At 50.9% G+C, this 20,231-nt stretch overlaps 1 protein-coding gene across 1 annotated transcript; it reads right to left on the reverse strand.

Moving 5' to 3' along the window:
• Nucleotides 1–1,600: 1,600 nt before the first annotated feature.
• Nucleotides 1,601–6,571, reverse strand: Ubald2 (UBA like domain containing 2). The gene is made up of 3 exons (XM_038327186.2): nucleotides 6,362–6,571; nucleotides 6,163–6,225; nucleotides 1,601–2,668 (listed from the first exon to the last, which is right to left on the reverse strand). Exons 1-3 carry the CDS (start codon nucleotides 6,479–6,481, stop codon nucleotides 2,357–2,359), a joined length of 495 nt encoding a protein of 164 aa, XP_038183114.1. The 5' UTR covers nucleotides 6,482–6,571; the 3' UTR covers nucleotides 1,601–2,356.
• Between the last annotated feature and the right edge of the window lie 13,660 nt (nucleotides 6,572–20,231).

A 20,231-nucleotide genomic window follows, 5' to 3' on the forward strand; every position in this document is an offset into this window, starting at 1 on the left:
GTTCAAGAAACCCCAAATCGTCAAAGCAGTTTCTGGGGGAGTGTGGCAGGGCACCCCTGTAACCCTAGCCCTCTAAGCAACTTGAAGCAGGAGGGGCCAGAGCTCAAGGCTACATGGCAAAACCCGTCTCAAAAACAAAGCGGTTTCTATTCCCACCTCAGAATGAGGTGTGCCGAGTGGAAGATGGGGCACCCCCACGGCAGTCTGCATCACTCCCTCTCACATGGGAAAGCATCTGGGGCAAGATGTTCACTTTGAGGTGTGAGAAGAGGGGGTGACGAAAGTCACACAGGAAAAAGTGTGGTAGGAAACGGCCAAGAAATGGGTTTCTCACTGCTGGTACCTACGGGCTTGGCCAGGGGTGTCATATGAGACAGAGGCTGCCCCAGGAGTGTTCCCCTCCCTCCACTGCATCTTTACGGGATCCTGTTTGTGACTGGGTGGAAAGAGCGGCTTGGCCGACGAATCCCGTGGGCACCCCTGAAGCAAGGGGCAGAGCTAGGGCCAGCCCCACTCCCTCAGCTCCTGTTTCTCTCACATTGGTCCCTCTCTGGCGGTGAAATGTCAGAAGGTCAGCTCAGTTTCCCTGGTCTAGAAGCCAAATTCACAAGCCTCACAGGGACACGGCCCAAGCATGCCCATGACTTGTCTACAGCCACGAAGGGACAGGAGCCACATTCCCTAAACTAGAAGGGTCAGCCCCCACCATTCCATACCTGGGTATGGCTTGCCCCACCCTTTCTTCAAGTTGGCCCTGAATCTGAATGGACCCTGGCCCATGTCCCAGCAGCCCCTGCCTGTCAGTAAGGGATTTCCCCTTCCGGCCCAGGGAAAGCACAGGTGGGCAGGGGCAGCTCTGGGAGGAGGCCCAGGGGGTTACAACCAGGAAACAAAACCGAAAGGCCAAACCCAAGCTTGTAAGTCCGACCACGTGTCACAATCAATAGAGGGTAGCTGGCCCATTGCTCTACCCCACCAGGGGGTGTGGGGTGGCTCTGGCTGGGCCCTTAGGTTTCACTTCACTTGGGGCATTACCCTCCCTCCCCACTCAGTTCTGTATCCTACTCCTTGATGGCTCAGGAGTGGCAGGAAGGGTTTAGACCCATGGGAACAGTGTGAGGAAGGGCTGCAGGAGTAACCTCTGCCACACGCATGCCAAGTCCCCCACTCCTACAGCCAGGCAATGCCTTACCTAACATCCTGCTGGAAGCTGAGAAGTATGGAGCCACCACCCCAGCCTTCAGGAATCCAGTCTTTGTGGCACTGGGACAGCCTTGGTTGACACATTTGGGTCATGGCTGTGTTTGTTCAACAGGCCCCAAAAAATCTGCCTAGTAGAGCGGTTAACAGAAGTAGAGGCCTGAAGGCAAGAGCCACTGAGAAACCACACAGCCCATGGTAGCACTGGCTTCCAAGCTGAGGGAGAGAGTACATTGACTAGGGAAGGATTTGCCCCCTGCCTCTACTCTCCAACAACTCAACTGGGATCATGTATCCTTGCCAAGGAAATACAACAGCCGGGCAACAATACCACTGCTGCCCCAGCCAGAGCCCCAAATGACCTTTCCCACCAAAGCAAATAAAAGCACCACAAACCAGGGAAGTTAGAAAAGTCTTTAAGTTTTTAAATTAAAATTGCACCCTGGTGAGATATGATTTTTTTTAATCTAGGAACTCAATCCAAAGGCGGGCTCTCCTGAGTTGTCCTCTGCGGCTAGCCAGAGGCTGGAGACCTATGGGGCAGCCAGGACAGTAAGGGATGGCACAGCCAAGTATCCACTCAGAGGTCAGCCAATTCTTCAGTCCTAGGACCTCAGCACACTCAGCTGGGGACAGGGTGATGAGTTTCAGGGCCACTGAGGCCACCACCAGCAGAGATGAAAACTCCATCTACCACTGATGGGGTAGGAAAGTCTGATTCCAACAGGACCCTTTTGGGACCTCCCTTGGGGGGCGGGGGGGCTTCCTAATGGCCGATGTGGCTTTAAAAGTAGCATATCCATCCAGCTGCAAACTCACTTCATCTGACTGTGAGCACCCTTGTTACCCCAAATTAGGCAGAGGAAGGTGTCAACAAGGAGAGATTCCCTCACGTGCAGGCCCCTCTCAAATACATTTATATTCATATATATTATAGTTATATATTAAAAAGAGGAAAAAACTTTCCCAAAGAGAAACTCCTGAAGAACCCAAGTGGCTCAGGACGTTTACTGTACCCCCACCCACAAAAATTCTCTTATAAAATCTTCCAGTGCCATCTTCAAGAAACCCCGCCCTCATATCCCCCCCTCCCCAGCCCTGCTCTGTGTCCCCACAACCCTGGACTGCCCCTGCTCCAGCCCAGTGCCATCCAGTCTCATCTCTGGCCGTCCATGGCTGCCATGGCTTTCTGCTGGGTGGGCCCCTGTGCTGCTCCAGGGGGCCACGTGGGCTGTGGGCAGTGCAGATGATGGAAGGAGTTGGGGGAAGAGGGTGGGATCCAGGGCGTCTGATGGTTGGGTGGGGATGCGGCCCAGAAGGGGCTGAAGTTTGCAGGGGGCGAGCAGGCCACCGCTGTCATGGGGCTGTTGCTGTTCTGCAGGCTCTCGGAGGCTCGAAGCTTGGAGAACATGGCTAGTGCATCAGGGAAGTTAGGTGGTGTGGCAGGGGTGTTGCTGGGAGTACACATCTGTGGAGAGAAAAAGTGTGGGTGAGGGCTACCTGCAGGGTCTTGGTGCCTCTGATACACAGACCACTTCAACAGACCATTTCCTCAGTCAAGAGCAAAATCCAAGGGTGTTACCCAGTGTTTGGAAACACCAAGGGGCATGGATGCAATGGTTAATTCCAACTCAAAGCTAAGGTGTCAACATGAAAGGACAAGGAGCAGCCCAGGACATCACAGCCCAGCTCCTTTCCTGACTAGGGGAGCCAGCTGGCTTCCTCCACAATCCACCCTCAGATGGCCCCAGGGTGTTAGGCACCATGGAGCAGGCCAGATGCAGGGTCTTTTCCAGTACCAGCCAGGAAACCTGCACTTTCTTGGGGTTTCCATTCATTCCGCACATTCAGCCAACACGTCTTGGACTCTGGCCCCCTCCACTCAGATTTCCTACAAGTAGATCTTGTTAGCTCAATTCTTCTTTCCGTATTGCAAATGAGGAAACTGAGACCCAAGGGTTAAGTCATGACAGCACGCACCCACAGTAGGAGCAACTGTGGAGTAAGACTGCAGGGTCCCAGGCGTGCAAGTGCTGAAGCCTCTGCCCAACAGCACTCTGCATTCAGTGTTAAGTGCCACTCAGGTCTGGGCTCCCGCACAAACATGCAGTCTGCCATGCCAGCCCCAGATGCTAGCAGCACACTCCTTGGGGTAACAAGTGCCACTGCCTAACCCATGGACTGGGAACAGGTGGATCAGAGCCCAAGACCTACAGGAACCGATTCTGACCTCAAAGCCTTGTCTCCCTTCCTCAGGAGGCCGGGAGTCCTTTCAGCTTCTAATTTTAGCAACACTGGCTCCTCCCCAAGGCACAGGGCACTGGGGGTAGGGGGTGGGGGTGTCAGACACAGGACAGGATGCTAGAACTTTGTCACTCCGGTTAAAGCAAAGCCAGAAAGTGAGGCAAGGACCCCACCTCAGCCTGTCCATTGACGCTGTGCCACATCAGCTCCCAGGGAACTTGGACCACTGTCTGCTCCAAGGCCCCCACAAGGAAGGCCAAAGGCCACAGCCAGGTCTAGCCCCACCCAGACACTTCCCTCCTCCCATCGTGATTGCGCTGCCCACCCCCATGACTTGTCTGCCGCAGGAAACAATGAATGGGGGGTTGTGAGCGGGCAGCGGCCAGTTGCATCACAGCATCGTGACTGACTTCCCCAGTCCACCCAGCCACAGGCCAGTCTTTAACAGTTAGCCTGCTCTGGAAAACAGCTTGGAAGGTTAACGGGGCCTGTGCCCACCTGCCCAAGTCACCTCAGGCAAATCCCTGGGCCTCTCTGCTTTGGTGAAAGCAGGGGCTTTTAAGTACACTAAAAGCCCTCCTGTGATCTCAATCTGTGTCCCTAGCTGGGCCAGGGTCCTCATGCTTCCCCTCTGTAACTGCCCGCCTTGCCCCTCCCCCAACAACTGGGGACCCTTATCATTTACGATGCTTCCGCAAACCATGGCTGGCAGCATGCACACACGACAGTCCTTTAGCAGTTCTGGCCACTCGGTGGTGACTGGTCTGTAGAGACTGTGTTCATCTCAGAAAGGATCTTGCTAGACGGAGCCCAGACTGACCTGGAGTTCACAGCAATCCTCCTGCCTCAACCTCCCAAGAGCTGGATTTTCACGTTTTTATTAAAGTTTTCTAATTACTTTGTCTCAAAAACAGGACTCCCAGATCAGGGCCGATGTTCCCTACTGTGCTGGGGAAGCACCCAGCACGTGTCCCTGATGGATGCACTGATTATAACGTCTGTGTTACAAAACCAGCCATCTCCCCAAGGGAAGCTTCCAAAGGGTATCTCTCACACACACACCCGGATATGCAGAGGTGGGGGAGGGGGAAGGAACCAAACAGGACTCCAGTTCAAGCTGGGGCCTGCCAGCTTCCTTGTTCCAAGCCCCTAAGCATGGCTGTGCTTCTCTGAGTGGCCTTGTGGGCAGGAAGGAATTTGGAGTAGGAATGGAGGCAGAATATTCTCAGGTCCAGGAAGCTAAGTCTGTGCGGCTGGATACAGGACAGGGGCTTCAGCACCTCTCATTTTCCTACCTTGCTCCAAATGCTAAAAGCTAGTTTAAATCAAGGCAGAGGACTCTTGTCTTCTGGCCTTGCTGATTGGAAGAAAACAGTGCCAAGAACAAGACACGGTAGAGGAGCCATATGCAGCTTGTCCCTTGAGAGAGCCAGGGACAAGGACGCTCCAGGGAAAAAAATGCCAAAAATGTCCAACAGCAAATCTCGGGAATAATGTTTTACCACCCCTCCCCTGGGCTCAGGCCCTCCTACATGTTCAGAGCTAATAGATAACTAGGGATTGGAGTGGAGAAGGGATGGCCTGGGCCTCAAGGAAGCAGAATACCCACTGACCAGGAGGGCAAAGGCTTTAGCCTGGAGCCAAGCTGGAAGGAGAAGACGACACATGCGGGTTTGAGACACTTCTGTTTCCCAGACTGTTTGCTTCTTAACGTACTGAGATTAAAAGAAGTCTTGAGAGCCCGGCGATGGTGGCGCACGCCTTTAATCCCAGCACTCGGGAAGCAGAGGCAGGCGGATCTCTGTGAGTTCGAGACCAGCCTGGTCTACAAGAGCTAGTTCCAGGACAGGCTCTAAAGCCACAGAGAAACCCTGTCTCGAAAAACCAAAAAAAAAAAAAAAAAAGAAAAAAAGAAGTCTTGACCAAAACAAAACAAAACAAAACAAAACAAAAAAAAACAAACCAAAACACTAGCCCAGCGGTGGTGGCCCACACCTTCAGTCCCAGCACTCGGGAGGCAGAGGCAGGCAGATCTGAGTTTGAGGCCAGCCTGGCCTACAAGAGCTAGATCCAGAACAGGATCCAAAGCTACAGAGAAAAACCCAGTCTCGAAACACAAAACAAGGAAAAAAAACCCACAAAAGAAAGTCTTGACCTTATCTCGGTTCTATAAATCTTCTATAAATCTGTATATCCTCCATACAGGGCATGTTCCCCCAAAGCTTTGGAAGTGCCATCCTACCTTCGGGGGCAGAGCTGGGTTTCCGGAGCCAGGGTGGATCTAAGCCTTCCCTGCTTCCTGCAGCACTGGTGTGTGTCTGCGCGTTGCAGGAACCCACAAGTCCCTACTTCGGTCTCCCTCCCCTGGGCTCCCCAGAGGTCTGATTATCATGGAGTTCCTTCCCCATATTCTACCACCAGACTCCCCAGTCCCTACCCGTACTGGGGACCGTTTCTCTTCCCTCCCCTCCACCTGGGCCCCTAGGCCTAAGGCACAGCGCCCGACGCAGGGCCTCAGGCCCCGATCCAGGAGGCTGGAGGCGGGTCCCAAAGTTGGGCGAGCCAACGCCGGCCTGGGAGCGCTCTTTCCTGGAAGACATTTTGGCTCTTTGTTTACATTCGCGGCGCGCCGCTCCCCGGCAACATGGCTGTCACCGGCGCCCTGACAGCGACCTGCTGCACCGGGTGGCCCCGTCCGCGGACCCGAGGGGCACTTACCATCTGCGGGTGGTGGTGGCTGTTGGGAATGTTGCTCTCTTGGAAGAACGTGCTCAGGGCGGTCTGCGGACAAACACGGGCCGCGGCGGCGTGAGCGAGGCCTGGCCGCCCCGGCCTCCCCGCCACCGCCACCGCGGCCCACGCGCGCCCCGCGCTCCCCCGTTCCCTCCCCCGCCGCGGCCCCGGCCCCCACGCGCACCTCGAACTGCCAGTGCGCCGCCTGCAGCAGCTGCTGCGCCTGGTCGGCCGCGCACCCCGCGGCCAGCACGAACTGGTTGATCATGACCTGGTGCCGCAGCTCGTCCGTGTTCACCGACATGGCGCTGGGCGGCCGCCCCGGGCTCGCGCTCGCAGCTCCGCGCCGCCGCCGCCGCCGCCCGGCGAATGTTGTGGTCCGGCTCGCGCGACCGCGCCGACGCCGCAAACAACAGCGCGGGGCGGGGCCGCCGGGCCCAACGTTCGGGGGCCGCGAGCCGCCGCCGCTGATTGGTCCGCGCGCCGCCCGGCCGGCCGCCGGCTCCCACACGGACGTTCGATTCGAATCCTGCGGCGGGCCCGGCCGCTCTGTTGCTCCTCGGGCCCGGCCGCGCCCATTGGCGGAGCCGGCGCCGCGGGGGCGCCCCGGCATTGGCCGACCTCCGTGTTTTGGCTCCTCCGGGTCGGTGGTTGGCTAGGGCCGCCGGCGAGGGGCGGGGCCTGGAGCGCTGATTGGCCTACCGCAGGCCGGTTTGAACGCAACTCGAAAGCCTTGAGCGCGCGGTGATTGGTGGATGCCCCCAGTGTTTGCTGTTGTAGGCGTGGGGGGTGGTGCTGGCCAAGTTCATTCATTACTTCATTGAAACCGAACATGCTCAGCTGGAAAAGCAAGACCGAGTGGCTTTGACTCATTTCCTCTGAAAGATGTGGTCATCTCGAGAAACAGAACGATCAAAATAGAAAACACAGAACCTTTGCAAGCTACTCGACTCTCAAGAGTATTTAAGTTTTAAATAGCTTCTAAACAGTCTCACTTAAAAAAAGAGAGAGAAAGAAAACTTCAGAAACAGCGCACAGCGTGAGGTCCTGGGTTCAATTCCAAAAAAGGAAAAAAACAAAAACAAAAACACCACCAGCAACGAAAGAGCCGGGCGTAGTAACGCGAGTTTTTAATTCCTGTACTCAGGCGGGGTAGGATGGGGGATGGGGGTGGCATAGGCAGGCGTTTCTTTGAGTTCGAGACCAGCCTTGCCTGCGTTGTGACTTCAAGGACAGCCAGGGCTACGCCAAGACCCTGTCTCAAAAAAAGCCAAACAAAGCCGGGCGGTGGTGGCGCACGCCTTTAATCCCAGCACTCGGGAGGCAGAGGCAGGCGGATCTCTGTGAGTTCGAGACCAGCCTGGTCTACAAGAGCTAGTTCCAGGACAGGCTCCAAAGCTACAGAGAAACCCTGTCTCGAAAAACAAACCAAAAAAAAAAAAAAAAAAAAAAAAAGCCAAACACAGGCACACCAAAGAAAGAAAGGCCCTGGTCAGTGACCGGGCATGCCTTGTATGAACCAATCTCAGGGTTTAAAAACCCAGTGCTTAATTTTTTTATTTTTTATTTTTGCAGGGCAGTGGTTGCCCACACCTTTAATCCCAGGTCTCTGTGAGTTAGAGGCCAGCCTGCTCTACAAAGAGAGTTCCAGAACAGCCTGATCTACAAGAGCTAGTTCCAGAATAGGCTCCAAAACTACTGAAAAACCCATCTCCAAAAACAAAAACGAAAGCAAACAAACAAAAAATGTATATGGTTTCAGAATAAAGGTTTTTTTTTTTTTTCCTTGTCATCCATTATTCCCTGAGCAACAGTGTATGGTACATATATCCATATAAAATTTCCATTGTATTGGGTATTAAACTGACCTAAAGATGACTTACGATACATGGGATGATGAACTTGGCTTATCGGTAAACACTACACATTGTAGAGTAAAAACCTCACAGATCTGTGGTTCTGTACCGTGGGGAAGGGGGCCTGGGACAATTCCCTCCCGGATCTAGAGGACAGGATTCGGGATTTACTGTAGGAGCCTCTGGTTCCAGACGACTTACACTGTTTTCCATCAGAACTAATTACAGAGTATATTTTAACTCGTTAGGGGTGTGTAGAACAGAAGGACAAGAAGAGAGCAATCCTGCCCCTATCTACTCACCTGTGGGAAGCAAGTGTGTGGGAGTCCGGTCTCCCTGCATCACCTCACCTCCACAGCCCTGTTTTTATTTTACTTAAAGGGACTCGATTTTTCATTTAAAGACACTCGACCGTTTTTGAGAAGAATATACAGAAGGATAAGGTGACAACCAAGGTTTGCATACCAGTTAAAGCACAGCTAGGAGTGAACCCAGCGGTGGACAGTTTGCCTAGCGTGCAGGAAACCCTAGCTATCTCCCCAGAGCCCTGAGACAACAAAACCACTTTGGATGCTAGAACGAGTTAATCTTCTGTAATTTGTCTTTCAGTTTGTTTGTTTGTTTGTTTGTTTTGAGGAAGTAGGAGTGCCAACATTATTCTTAGACACCCCAAAATTCCCATGGGCTGAGGTCATGAGTGTTGCCTCTACATCCCTGTTTCAGTGACCAAAATCTGTGGAGACTCAACAACCCCTTTTATATAGCACAGCGTAACATAGCATAGCATTTGTACATAACCCCTACATAGCACAGCATAGCATAGCATAGCATTTGTACATAACCCCTACATAGCACAGCATAGCATAGCATTTGTACATAACCCCTACATAGCACAGCATAGCATAGCATTTGTACATAACCCCTACATAGCACAGCGTAACATAGCATAGCATTTGTACATAACCCCTACATAGCACAGCGTAGCATAGCATAGCATTTGTACATAACCCCTACACAGACTCCATATATTTTAAATAATTTCTAAAACACCCCATAATGATTAACAGGATATAAACACCATTAAAATAGTTGTACTGTGTTGCTCAAAAAATAAGAAGAAAAGTGTGTGCATGTTTTAGGAAAGTCCGGACACTGTTTTCTGTCTGAATGTTGTTGTTGTTTTAATCACAGTTTGGTTGGATACAGAAATGTGGATGCACAGAGTGGGCGGCGCCTGAACAACTTACAGCTCTTCTCTCCCAGGTAATTGCAAGGTGAAAACAAGGGACCAGCCAGCAGTCTGCACCGCCAGGCTCTCGGGCCAAGAGCTGTCCAGAACAAGGAAGCACTGTTCCACAAGTGCATCCAGGTGTCAAACGTGCCAGGGTGGTGAGTAGCAAGGTCTAGCTTGGGTCCAGCCATTTTAAGAGAACGTGCCTATAGCCTCCAGGTATCAATTAAAAAGCTCTCATGCACACCATGGTGTATGAAGGCTTGTCATCCCAGCCTTTGGGAGGCTGAGGCAAGAGGCTCACATGTTGGAGGCTAGCCTGGGCTATGTAGAGAATGAAATCCAACTCTGAAGGGAGGTAATAGTTGAAAGCTGACAAACCTGTTATTTCCTGGACATCAAGGCAACTTATCTCTTCTCTAAGGATTATTTAACGTTTTCCCCACGTGGACACAGCTGTGGACACCTGGGATGGGCGTAGCAGGCGAGCTTCTAAGCCAGAGGGGCTGGGGCTCAGGAGATCTGTGGTCTAAGGTCATTCTAGGAGAAGGCAGGAGAGCTGCAGAGCTGAGCCTGTGATCCGCGCTCCTGCCAGGTGCAAGGGCTTAATCCATACTTAGGCTTCTGAGAATCTGGTTGAAGATGAATGGCTGGGAGCAGAAGGAGTGCCTGGCTCCCTGGACCAGGAAAGAATGAATGAGGTCATGTTTGCGGAGGACTTTGAGCTCTTGAGATGAAAGCAAATCAAGAGGAAGGTATTATTAACTGAAGGTGTTATTATCTTAATCTGAGAGGACAATGCAAGGCCAGTGAAACACTACCATAAAAACATGCCCATTAATAACAAAGGAAACACAGTGATAGCCTCAGAAAAAAATCCTGGTGGCATCAACGGCAGGGCTACAGAGCTGGCGATGATGCAGCAACAGTCTGAGTCTGTCTTTCCCTGTGTGGTGCATGTGTAACAAAATTGTTGTGAGCCAGCCCCAAAACAGGCTCACAGTTGCTGGATCCTAACTCTAGGCAGCCCCATGCTCAGCACTTCCGGGGAGCTAGGCACCTCTCCTTTTCATGTGGGGACCACCAGGGATCCCATTTTCCGGGTCAGGCAGCTGAGGGACACGGGAGGAAAGGATTCTGCCCAGCATCACATAGTGACACGTGATGCCGCACCCCGCTACCTCCTGTATGACCAATGATCACTTCAGTGGGGCTCAAGTGGTTGCAGAGGCTCTGAGGTATCTGCCAGGGAGGTCCTGAGGGACAGAAGGGTACCCGCTGGTTTCAGTAATGATAGAGAAGGGCAGAGAGCTGGCAGTCTCACCCTCGCCTTTACAGCACCCTCGATTGATTTCCTGGCTATTCCTTTTTTCTTCCTTTCCACATCTTTGTCCGTTTTTGTTTTTACTTTGTTCTTTGAGATCGAGTCTCCACGTAGCCCAGGCTGGCTTCGAACTCACTAGGCAGACTAGGCAGCCAAAACTGACCTTGAACATCTGATCCCAGGGTTGGGATCAGAAGCCCACATCAGCTTCCAGGCTCTTCCTCCTTTCTACCTCTTATGCCCTGGACCCAAACAGCTCGAACAAAACAGAGAGAGAGAATTTAAGGGTGCTGAATTCAAGCCAGGCGGTGGTGGCACACACCTTTAATCCCAGCACTTGGGAGGCAGAGGCAGGCGGATCTCTGTGAGTTTGAGGCCAGCCTGTTCTACAAGAACTAGTTCCAGGACAGGATCCAAAAGCTACAGAGAAACCCTGTCTTGAGAAGAGAGAGAGAGAGAGAGAGAGAGAGAGAGAGAGAGAGAGAGAGAGAGAGAGAGAGAGAGAGAGAGAGAGAGAGAGAGGGAGGGAGGGAGGAGGGTGTGGAATTCCTAAGAAGCCTAAAGCTTGGGGAACACACAGAACCCTCCAAGACAAGGTCAGGTAGTTACAGTAACAATGAACAAGGTTGGGTGTGTCAGGAAGCTCATTTCATCCCCACCCTCCTTTCTTTCCTTTCCTTCCCTCCCCTCCCTCGTTTCCTGCCTGCCTGTCTTCCTCTAATACTTCCACTTTTTTTAAAGACAGGGTCTTCTATGTAGCTCTGCTTGGCCTGAAACTTGCTGACTTCAGGGCAAAAGTGAGATTTGAGTCCGCACCCCAGTGTCTACAGAGGCTTTGCTCTCTACCTGCCCCTGGCTGTCCTGGAACTCAGTATGTAGACTCACTGTGCGCATGCCCTTAAACATTACATTCTCCTTTGCAGTCCAGTCAGCCTGCCGGAATCTCCCTAGATGGTACTGACAAGATAGGAAACACCTTTCCTCTGTGTTGTTGCAGACTGAAAACCACGGCTAATCCCCCAGGGATGAGTCCCTGCTGGTTTATACCAGATTATGTTTTCCGCAAACTGTCACGAGCCTTACAAAGGACAAAGGCCAGACCACTCCCAGCCTAGTTAAGGGCATTCCCCCAAAGTAGTGCTGTGGTCTGAACACCCTGTGCTGTACCTGGCGGGCAGGTGATAAGACAGCCCCACCTCGGGTTGCTAGGTGTGTCTTAGTCCTCAGAGAAAGGGAGACTAAGGGAGGGTTGAGGAACTGCCTCCTGTGTAGTCTCCTTCTCAAGCTGGACTATTGCTTCCTGCTCACTCGCCAAAATCTCCCTTGGAAAGTAATGCGGAGGCCTTGGGGCTAGGCATTCCAGCTTCCCAATGAGAACAGCTGTCTACTGAGAACAGACTGTGAGCCAGCCTGGCACTAGCTCTGTTGTTCTTCACTCTCCTCACTTAATAGAGAAATATATATGAGAAACAAAGACCCAAAGCCTGTACATCACACACACACACACACACACACACACACACACACACACACACACACACACACCTCAGGAGCCATACAGGCATCTTTGTACTTTCATACTGAGCACAATTCAAGAGGTCTAAAGCCGGCACCTTTGCAGGCCCCAGGAAGACCCTTCCCAAATTCCTACTCTTCTTTCTTCACCTGTCTTGATGACCAAATTCCCATCAGTCATTTTCCAGTTCTCCAGTTCTCAATTCCTAACCATGTAGGTATACCTTCCAGGAACTACAATGGCTTTGGTCTGCCTATTGGTGAGATCCAGTTCATCCCTGAGTGAACGCATATCTCCCCTGGTGGGTGAAATTAGTGGCAGCCGCAAACCAATTGGATACCTTTCTGAACGAGCTGGCTTTTCATCCTTTTTGTGACTCAATGAGGCAATTCTTATCAAACTAGTAATTATAGATCATAAGGAAAGTGTCCGAGGAGGCTCATTAGAGCAGAAGCAGGGATGGATTTGGGTAAATAAAGGAAATGGAATTGGGTCGTAAGCACTTGGGAGCTGAGTATGATAGGATATACCTATAATCCCAGCACGCAAGAGCTCCAGGCAAGAGGACCACTATAAATTTAGAGGCTAGCCAAGGATACATAGCAAGACCCCCATCTCAAATACAACAAGGAGACCCGGCTCTATCACTCCTGGGTGTGGTAGACTCCGAGACCAAATACTCCTAGGTATTTACCAGAGGCCTCCAGGACAACACGTCATAGACACTTGAACATCCATGTTGACTGCAGCACTGTGCACAGCTGAGTCATGGAGCCAACCTTGTCCAACAAAAGGAAAGTAAAGGAAGGTGCGCTGGACATACACAGTGGAATAAAATATTTTTATACTTATTATCCCATGTGTATGAATGTTTCCCTGTGGTCCTGTGCACCATGTGCATGCCAGGTAACCATGGAGGTCAGAAGAGGGCATTGGATACTACGAAACTGGAGATATAGGTGGCTGTGAGCCACCATGTGGGTGCTGAGAATCGAACCTAGACCCCCGGAAACAGAAATGAGAGCTCTCAACTGAGATGTCACCTCTCAAGCTCCTGCACAGCGGAGTTTCTGTCAGACATGAAGAACAAAGTTGTGGGTCGGGGGTGACACAGGCCTTTAATCCCAGCACTCAGGAGGCAGAGGCAGGCGGATCTCTGTGAGTTCAAGGCCAGCCTGGTCTACGGAGCGAGTTCCAGGACAGGCTCCATATATCATATCACTTGTAGAAAACCAGAGACAAACATAGTAAGTGAAGGAAGTTAGTTTCAGCAGGACAGGTACTGCGTGCTGCCTCTTATCTGTGTTCCTAGATTTTTATATAGTACACAAACTTGTACACTGATAAATGAAGGTGGAAGTGAAACTGTCCAGGGGAACCGAGGGGACTGACAGGAAGGGGCGAGGGGAGAGAAGGGAGGGTGGGAGTGTGAGAGGGGACAGGGCAAACCTGTAAAAAATTGAAAACAAAAGCCCATGTGGCGGCTTGGGAAGTTGACTCAGTTGGTGAAGCATTTGAGATGCAAGCCCCAGTCCTCACATCAAAATAACACCCCCCCAAAGCCCCAGTCCTCACATCAAAATAACACCCCCCCAAAAAAAAAGCCTGGATGGGGATGGTGCTCAAAAAGCCCCATTTGAAACCTGTGTTGGGAAGGTGGTGGGCCTGGAGGAGGACTGAGCTGGGGGAGCCCAGGCTTGGTGGGCACCTGCTCTGGGTGTGGAGGGGTGGAGGGGTGGTCCTTCCTCTCTCTGGGGAAAATGTGCCAGTGTTGACAAATTGGTCCCAAGATTTTTCAGGCTCACCAGGTTAGACTAAGTTAGGTTGCCGTAACTCACTGCTACAGTTTTACCTCTCACCCTTGCTAAGGTCAGTGGGTCAAGGAAAACTACCCTCAGGGCAGTGACATCATTTTCCAGACCTAGGACTCCTCCAGCTGGCAAGCTGAAGCCCTGGGGCCTGTTTTTGTAAATAAAGTTTTATTGACACACAGCTGGCCCTATTGTTTGTCATCCCTACTGGTGCTAAGGTTGAGTCAAAGCAAAGTTGCTCCTACATAGACCACAAAAGCCTAAGAAGCTTTCAATCAGCTCAGAAGGAGCACGCTCTGTTACATCCAGAAGGGTCATGTGACTTCTCTGAAGTGGAGGAGGAAAGGGTGTCACTGGTTTCAGACAACTAGGCTCTTGGGCAACGGCATAAGCTCAAGATTGTCCGCTTATCTCTGGATCTGGGAGTTGATTATTAGCTAGTTAGCTAGTTGACTTATTTTCATTTTCTTTTTTGGTTTCTCTATGCAGCCTTGGCTGTCCTGGAACTCACTCTGCAGACCAGGCTGGCCTCGAACTCACAGAGACCCACTGACCTTTGCCTCCCAAGTGCTGGGAATAGAGCCATGCACCCATCTTCCTGCTGTAGCCTCCCGAGTGCTGGGATGGCGGGTGTGTCTGCTATGAGTGGCTACGGGTTCAGTTATTTTTATTTAGTTAGTTATTTTTCGAAATAGGGTTTCTCTGTGTACCTTGATTGTCCTGGAATTTGCTCTGTATTACAGGCTAGTCTTGAACTCAGAGATCTGCCTGCCTCTGCCTCCTAAGTGCTGGGATTAAAGGTGTGTGCCACCACTACTGGGCCTGAGTCTTGGTCTTTAGATCAGTCTGGTCTGGAACTCATTAAGGGTCTTGAACTTCTGCCCCAGTCTCATGAGTTCTGGGATTAAAGTCATCAGGTTTAGTTTTATTGTTTTATTTGATTATTGTTTTGCAATGCTGGGAGCCTTAGTTATTGTTCTATTGCTGTGAAAAGGCAGCTCATAAAAGAAAACGTTTAATTGGGGACTTGCTTTCTTAGTTTCCGAGGGGAGTCCATGGTGATCACGGCTGGGAGCATGGCGGCAGGCAGACATGGTGCTGAAGCGGTGGCTGAGAGTTTACATCTTTCCCACAAGATGGAGGCAAAAAGAAAGTGTGACTGGGCCCGGTGTGAGGCTTTGGAAACCTCACACCTCCTTACATAAGGCCACACCTCCTAATTCTTCCTAAACAGTCTACCAACTAGGAACCAAACATTCAAATGCAGGTGCATAAGAAGGCCATTCTCTCTCAAATGCCGGAGCCTATGAAAGCCATTCTCTCTCACACCACCTCTTGAGTTAGAACTCAAGGCCCAGTTCATGGTAAACAGTCACTCTACCATTGAGCTGTACTCCAGCCCCGTGCAGGGATTTTTTTAAAATTATTACTTGTTTTATTATTTTATTTGCCTGTATGTTCATATTCAAGTGAGGGTTATGTGTGCACATGCATATGGAGACCAAAGGTTTTGGGGTTTTGTTTTTGTTGTTGTTGTTTTTTGGATTATTTTGTTTTTCAAGACAGGGTTTCTCTGTATAACAGTCCCGGCTGCCCTGGAACTCATTTTTGTAGACCAGGCTGGCCTTGAACTCAGAGATCCTGCCTTTGCTTTCCAAGTGCAGGGATTAGTGGCCTGTGCCCAGCCATTTATTTATTTATTTATTTATTTATTTATTTATTTATTTATTTATTTATATTTTTAACAAAGTCTCCCTGTGCAGCCCTGACTGGCCTCAAACTTACAGTGATTTCCCTGCCTCTGTCTCCTTAGGCCCTGGAGTGTAGGCTACCCAAGTCCAGGATAGGAATTCAAACTGACCAGGACCCAGCAGAGAAGAGAGCAATGTTAAAAGAGATACAAAGTTTCTCATAAGACAATAAACTCCCAGTAACTTCCAAGGCCCTAAGAAGTAATTGGGTGGTGAAGTGGGGGGGGGGACGGGAAAAGGGGAGGAATTGAGAGAGATTGATCTTGGAAAAGTCAGTCATAGTGGCTCACATCTGTGATCCTAGCACTCAGGAGAATGAAGCAGGCGGATTGCCAAGAGTTCAAGGTTAGCCTGGAGTATATAGCATGTTCCAGGCCAGCCTAGATTACAGAATAAACTATGTCTCAAAAAAAAAGAAAAGAAAAGAAAAAGAAAATCCTGGACCAGAGCTTATTTAAGATAAAGCTCCCGTTTGTTTTACAGTTTGGTGGTGAAGCTCACCCGTCCAGTGAACAAACTGCGGAGTGCTGTTTCCTGACTCCCAGACGCCAGAGCACACTGATTACTCTCTGGACCCAGCGTGAGGCTGTTCATAAACACAGTGCAGGGTTTGGCCAGAAGAGGAAGGAAGTGCTTAGTGTGCACAGAAGCACTGGGTTGTGCACACAGAAGTGGGAAACCCCCAGGATGTGCCTTGCCAGGCCAACATGCTTGCCAGTCTTGGCCGGGTCGGCTGTGCTCTGAAGCTCAGGGACAGCTAGAGAAGCCTTGTGTCCTGCCTTCCGGTGGCTTCTAGATCAGAACAAAGCCACTGTCAGAGGAGTGTCAGGACGCACAGAGCAAAAACAACCCCCAAACCCCAGACGGAACCTAAATGGAAAGAACTGAGCAATGAGATAGGGTGCCTGCCTGCCAGGCCTGGCCGGTGGACAGTTTCAAAAGCACAGAGTTCGAAGTAGCATTTCAAGGCGGTTCCATTACTTCTCTGCCAGAGTTCTTGGAGAAAGGTTGAACACCAGGAGTCTGTGTGGGGGTGGTGCATACCTGGAATCCCACCACTTGGTAGACTGAGGCCAGAGGATTTTAAGTTCCAGGCAGAAAGAGATTCTGTCACAAACAAAACAACCTAAAAAAGACTTCCATGAAGGCAGGAAAGACGATGCGTGACTGAGATCACCATGTACCCGCAGCTGGTCTCAAATTCACATTCTTTATCCTACCTCAGCTTCTGCAGTGCTAGGATTTTAGGTGTGACCCACTAGGTTTGATCCAGGACTTGGTTTTTAAAAAGGAGGAGGGGTGGTGTCTAAATTCAAATACAGAAACAAGACAGCAGCAGCAAGGAGGTGGGTTAGGGGAAAGAGAAGAGCAGGGTGTAAGGTCCAGCCGACAATCTCAGCACTTGGGGGGGCTGTGCCAGGAGCACTGTGAGTCTACCATCAACCCGGCCCTACCACGGAGACTCTGCCTCTGAAAACCAAAGAAAAAGACAAAAGGCAAATCCACCGGGGCTGGCCTGGTGTGCTGGTTGGCTCTATCATCCTACCTCCCGAGGAAGCTGAGGCAAAAGGATCATTTGAGCCAGGAGCTTGAAACCTGCCTAAACTACCTAGAAAGAGCCAGTCTCATGTGCTGGAGAGATGGCTCAGTGGTTAAGAAAGCTTGCTGCTCTCCTAGAAGGGCTGAACTCAGTTCCTAGCGCTTAAGTTGGGCAGCTCACAACAACCTGTAACTTTTAATTCCAGGGGATCCTTTGTGGGCAATGCACTGGTAGCACATACACACATATATAATTTTTTTTTTTTTTTTGGTTTTTCAAGACAGGGTTTCTCTGTGGCTTTGGAGCCTGTCCTGGACTAGCTCTTGTAGACCAGGCTGGCCTTGAACTCACAGAGATCCGCCTGCCTCTGCCTCCCGAGTGCTGGGATTAAAGGTGTGCTCTACCACCGCCCTGCAAAAAGTAAAATCTTAAAACCAAAACCAGCCCCTGTCTCCAGGAGGAGGAGGAGCAGTGAGCGTGGAGACAGGCAAGGTAGCGGTCACAAGGACAGTGAGTAGGCCTGAGTCACTGATGGGCCGCTGTAAGAGGCTTTCCCTGTGAGGCTTGGGAGCACCTATGTGTAGCAGATCCTACACTCGGCCTTCTGAGGGAGAAAAGCAGCTGCAGGCCATGGGCTCACAGGTGGTGTCAGGGAGCAGGTGGGATTTGAGCTGAGATGGGGGTTCGCCTTGACAGACAGGCATGGGAAGGGCAAGCGTGGAAGGTGGTTTTCCAAGCAACACTGTGAGCAGGAACAGCAGCTGTATTTGGGACTCAGGGGAAATAGAGGGAGGAACTTGCTTGGGGGTGAGTGTCTTCCCTAAAGTGAGAGAGAGCCACCGAAGTTGGCTCTTCTCCAAACTTTTTTTTTTTTTTTTTTTTTTTTTTTTGGTATGGGAGTGCATATACTCAGGGATTAAAGCATGTGTCACCATGCCTAGCCTTTGAGAATTCTGTTTTGAGACAGGGTCTCAGGTAGCTCACACTGGCCTGAGGAGGATGACCTTGAATTCTCCTACTTTCTTCTGCCTCAGCCTGCTGTGTGCTGGAATAATAGGTGTGGGCTGTGTCTTGCTCAAACTCCTTTTCCTGCATAGATTTCATCTTGAACTATAGAAGATAACCACAGATGACTAAGCAAATAATAAATACACACCTCATGGTGCGTAGGAGGGGCCTAATCCTCCCAACAGCACCTAGATGGTAAACGCTAGCTCTGTTTATTGTCTGGTGGGGCTCTCCCCAGTCTTTGAAGGGCCCTAAGCAGACAGTTATCACTTATATAAACAAGCAATTTGCTGGGGAGTAAATGTGTTGTTGTAAGGAGCTGCTGGTCAGTCAGCAGTGGACTGGGACAGACTGCCAGTTCCTCTATGCTCACGAGGTACTTGGGAGCTGCTGTCCTCACCCTCAGTGCTGCCTCACCTGGCTTTTTTCTTTTGCTCTTTGGTCTCTTTGCCTGGGAGGGGTCAGATGGCCATGGGAGTTGGGCTGATGGGTTAATGAGTTCATGGACTGCAGCCCTGGCCTCTACTCCAGTTTCCGAGGAGGAAGGCTGTGGGATCTCTCTCTCTCTCTCTCTTGATGTCTCCTGAGTTCACGTGTGAGGGTGCATGCTTATATGTGTAAGTGCATGCAGGCAAGTCTGTAAATCAATTGTCATTCATTGGGTAGTGGTGGCGCATGCCTTTTATCCCAGTACTCAGGAAGCAGAAGCAGACAGATCTCTGTGAGTCTGCAGGACAGCTAGGGCTGTTTCACAGAGGAACCCTCTCGAAAAACCAAAAAAGAAAAAAAAAAGAGTTAAAATTATCATTTCTCAGGTGCTACCCACCCTGTTTTTGAGGCTTGAGCTCAGTGGGACCTGGTATTTGTTGATTGGGCCAGGCTGGCTGGTTAGCCAGCCCCAGGATTTGCCTCTTCCAGCTCCCTAGCACTGGAATTGCAATCCTGTGCGACAACAATGTTTGTCTTTTTAAATGTGGGTTCTGGGGATCAAAGTCAGAACCTCGTGCTTAAAGACAAGCATGTTACCAACTGGGCTACCTCCCAGCTTGAACTTCCCTTCCCCTCCACATTTTTTTTTTTTAAGATGGAGTCACTTGATATAGCCTAGGCTGGTTAGAAATGTCATGGCCGAGGATGACCATGAACTCCTGATCCTTCTGCCTCTGCTTCTGAATTAATCTTTCCTCTGCTCCTTCCTCCTCCTTTTTTTGAGACAGGCTCTTGCTACTTAGCCTAGGTTGGCCTTGAACTCACAACCCTCCTGATTTAGCCTCCTAAGTGCTGGGATCACTGGTGTGAATCACCACACCTCAGTAACATGGTTGTCTTTAATTTTTTTAAACCTATTTTTATGTGTCTGTGTGTTCCTGTGTGAGCTCAGTTACACACAAATGTAGGGGTCCACTGAAGCCTAATGGTGTCAGATCTCCCGGAGCGGGAGCTGCCTTGTGTGGGTGCTGGGGTCCAAGCCCAGCTCCTCTGCTAGAGCAGCAAGTGCTCTTAACTGCTGAGCCATCTCTCCAGCCCCAAGAGTGGTTTTCTTCTTTCGATTTGAGTACAGGCACGGAGAAGTTCGTGGGAGTGGAGTACACCGCTTGCTGGCGCTGTGATGGGGACAGCTGGGCACGGACACACACTTGGATTGGGTTTCTGAACTCCTCCCTTGAGCTGACTTGTCCTCACAGCTCAGCCTGACAAAACAGCAAGAGAGAGGGAAGCAGGCAGGCCAGCAAGTGCAGCACACAGGGAGACTCCTGAGTCCTGAGGTACTGCTGTCGCCTGGCTGGTGCTCTCATCGGTCAGGATTGTCTAAGATTCCTTCCACGTTAAATGATCCAGCCAGAACAGGCATTTTGAGGAAACTCTAGGAGAGGCTGAGGGGTTGGGGGCTCTGTGGCCCTGCTGTTGGGGGAAGTGGGGGGGGGCAATGAAAGGTGTGTGTGGTGGTGGAGGGGTGGGGAGAATAGAAACACAGAAACACCCTGGGAGAAGGAAGAGAATTTGTTCTCACTTTCCC

Source organism: Arvicola amphibius, chromosome 4 (assembly GCF_903992535.2).
Source record: "Arvicola amphibius chromosome 4, mArvAmp1.2, whole genome shotgun sequence".
In the NCBI taxonomy this organism is placed as follows: Eukaryota; Metazoa; Chordata; class Mammalia; order Rodentia; family Cricetidae; genus Arvicola; species Arvicola amphibius.

Coding starts and splice junctions, on each gene's coding strand:
- Ubald2 (XM_038327186.2), bottom strand. CDS start 6,481: ATGTCGGTGAACACGGACGAGCTGCGGCACCAGGTCATGATCAACCAG. Junction 6,226..6,361: donor CGGCGCACTGGCAGTTCGAG/GTGCGCGTGGGG, acceptor GTTTGTCCGCAG/ACCGCCCTGAGCACGTTCTT. Junction 2,669..6,162: donor GCCACCACCACCCGCAGATG/GTAAGTGCCCCT, acceptor TTCTCTCCACAG/ATGTGTACTCCCAGCAACAC.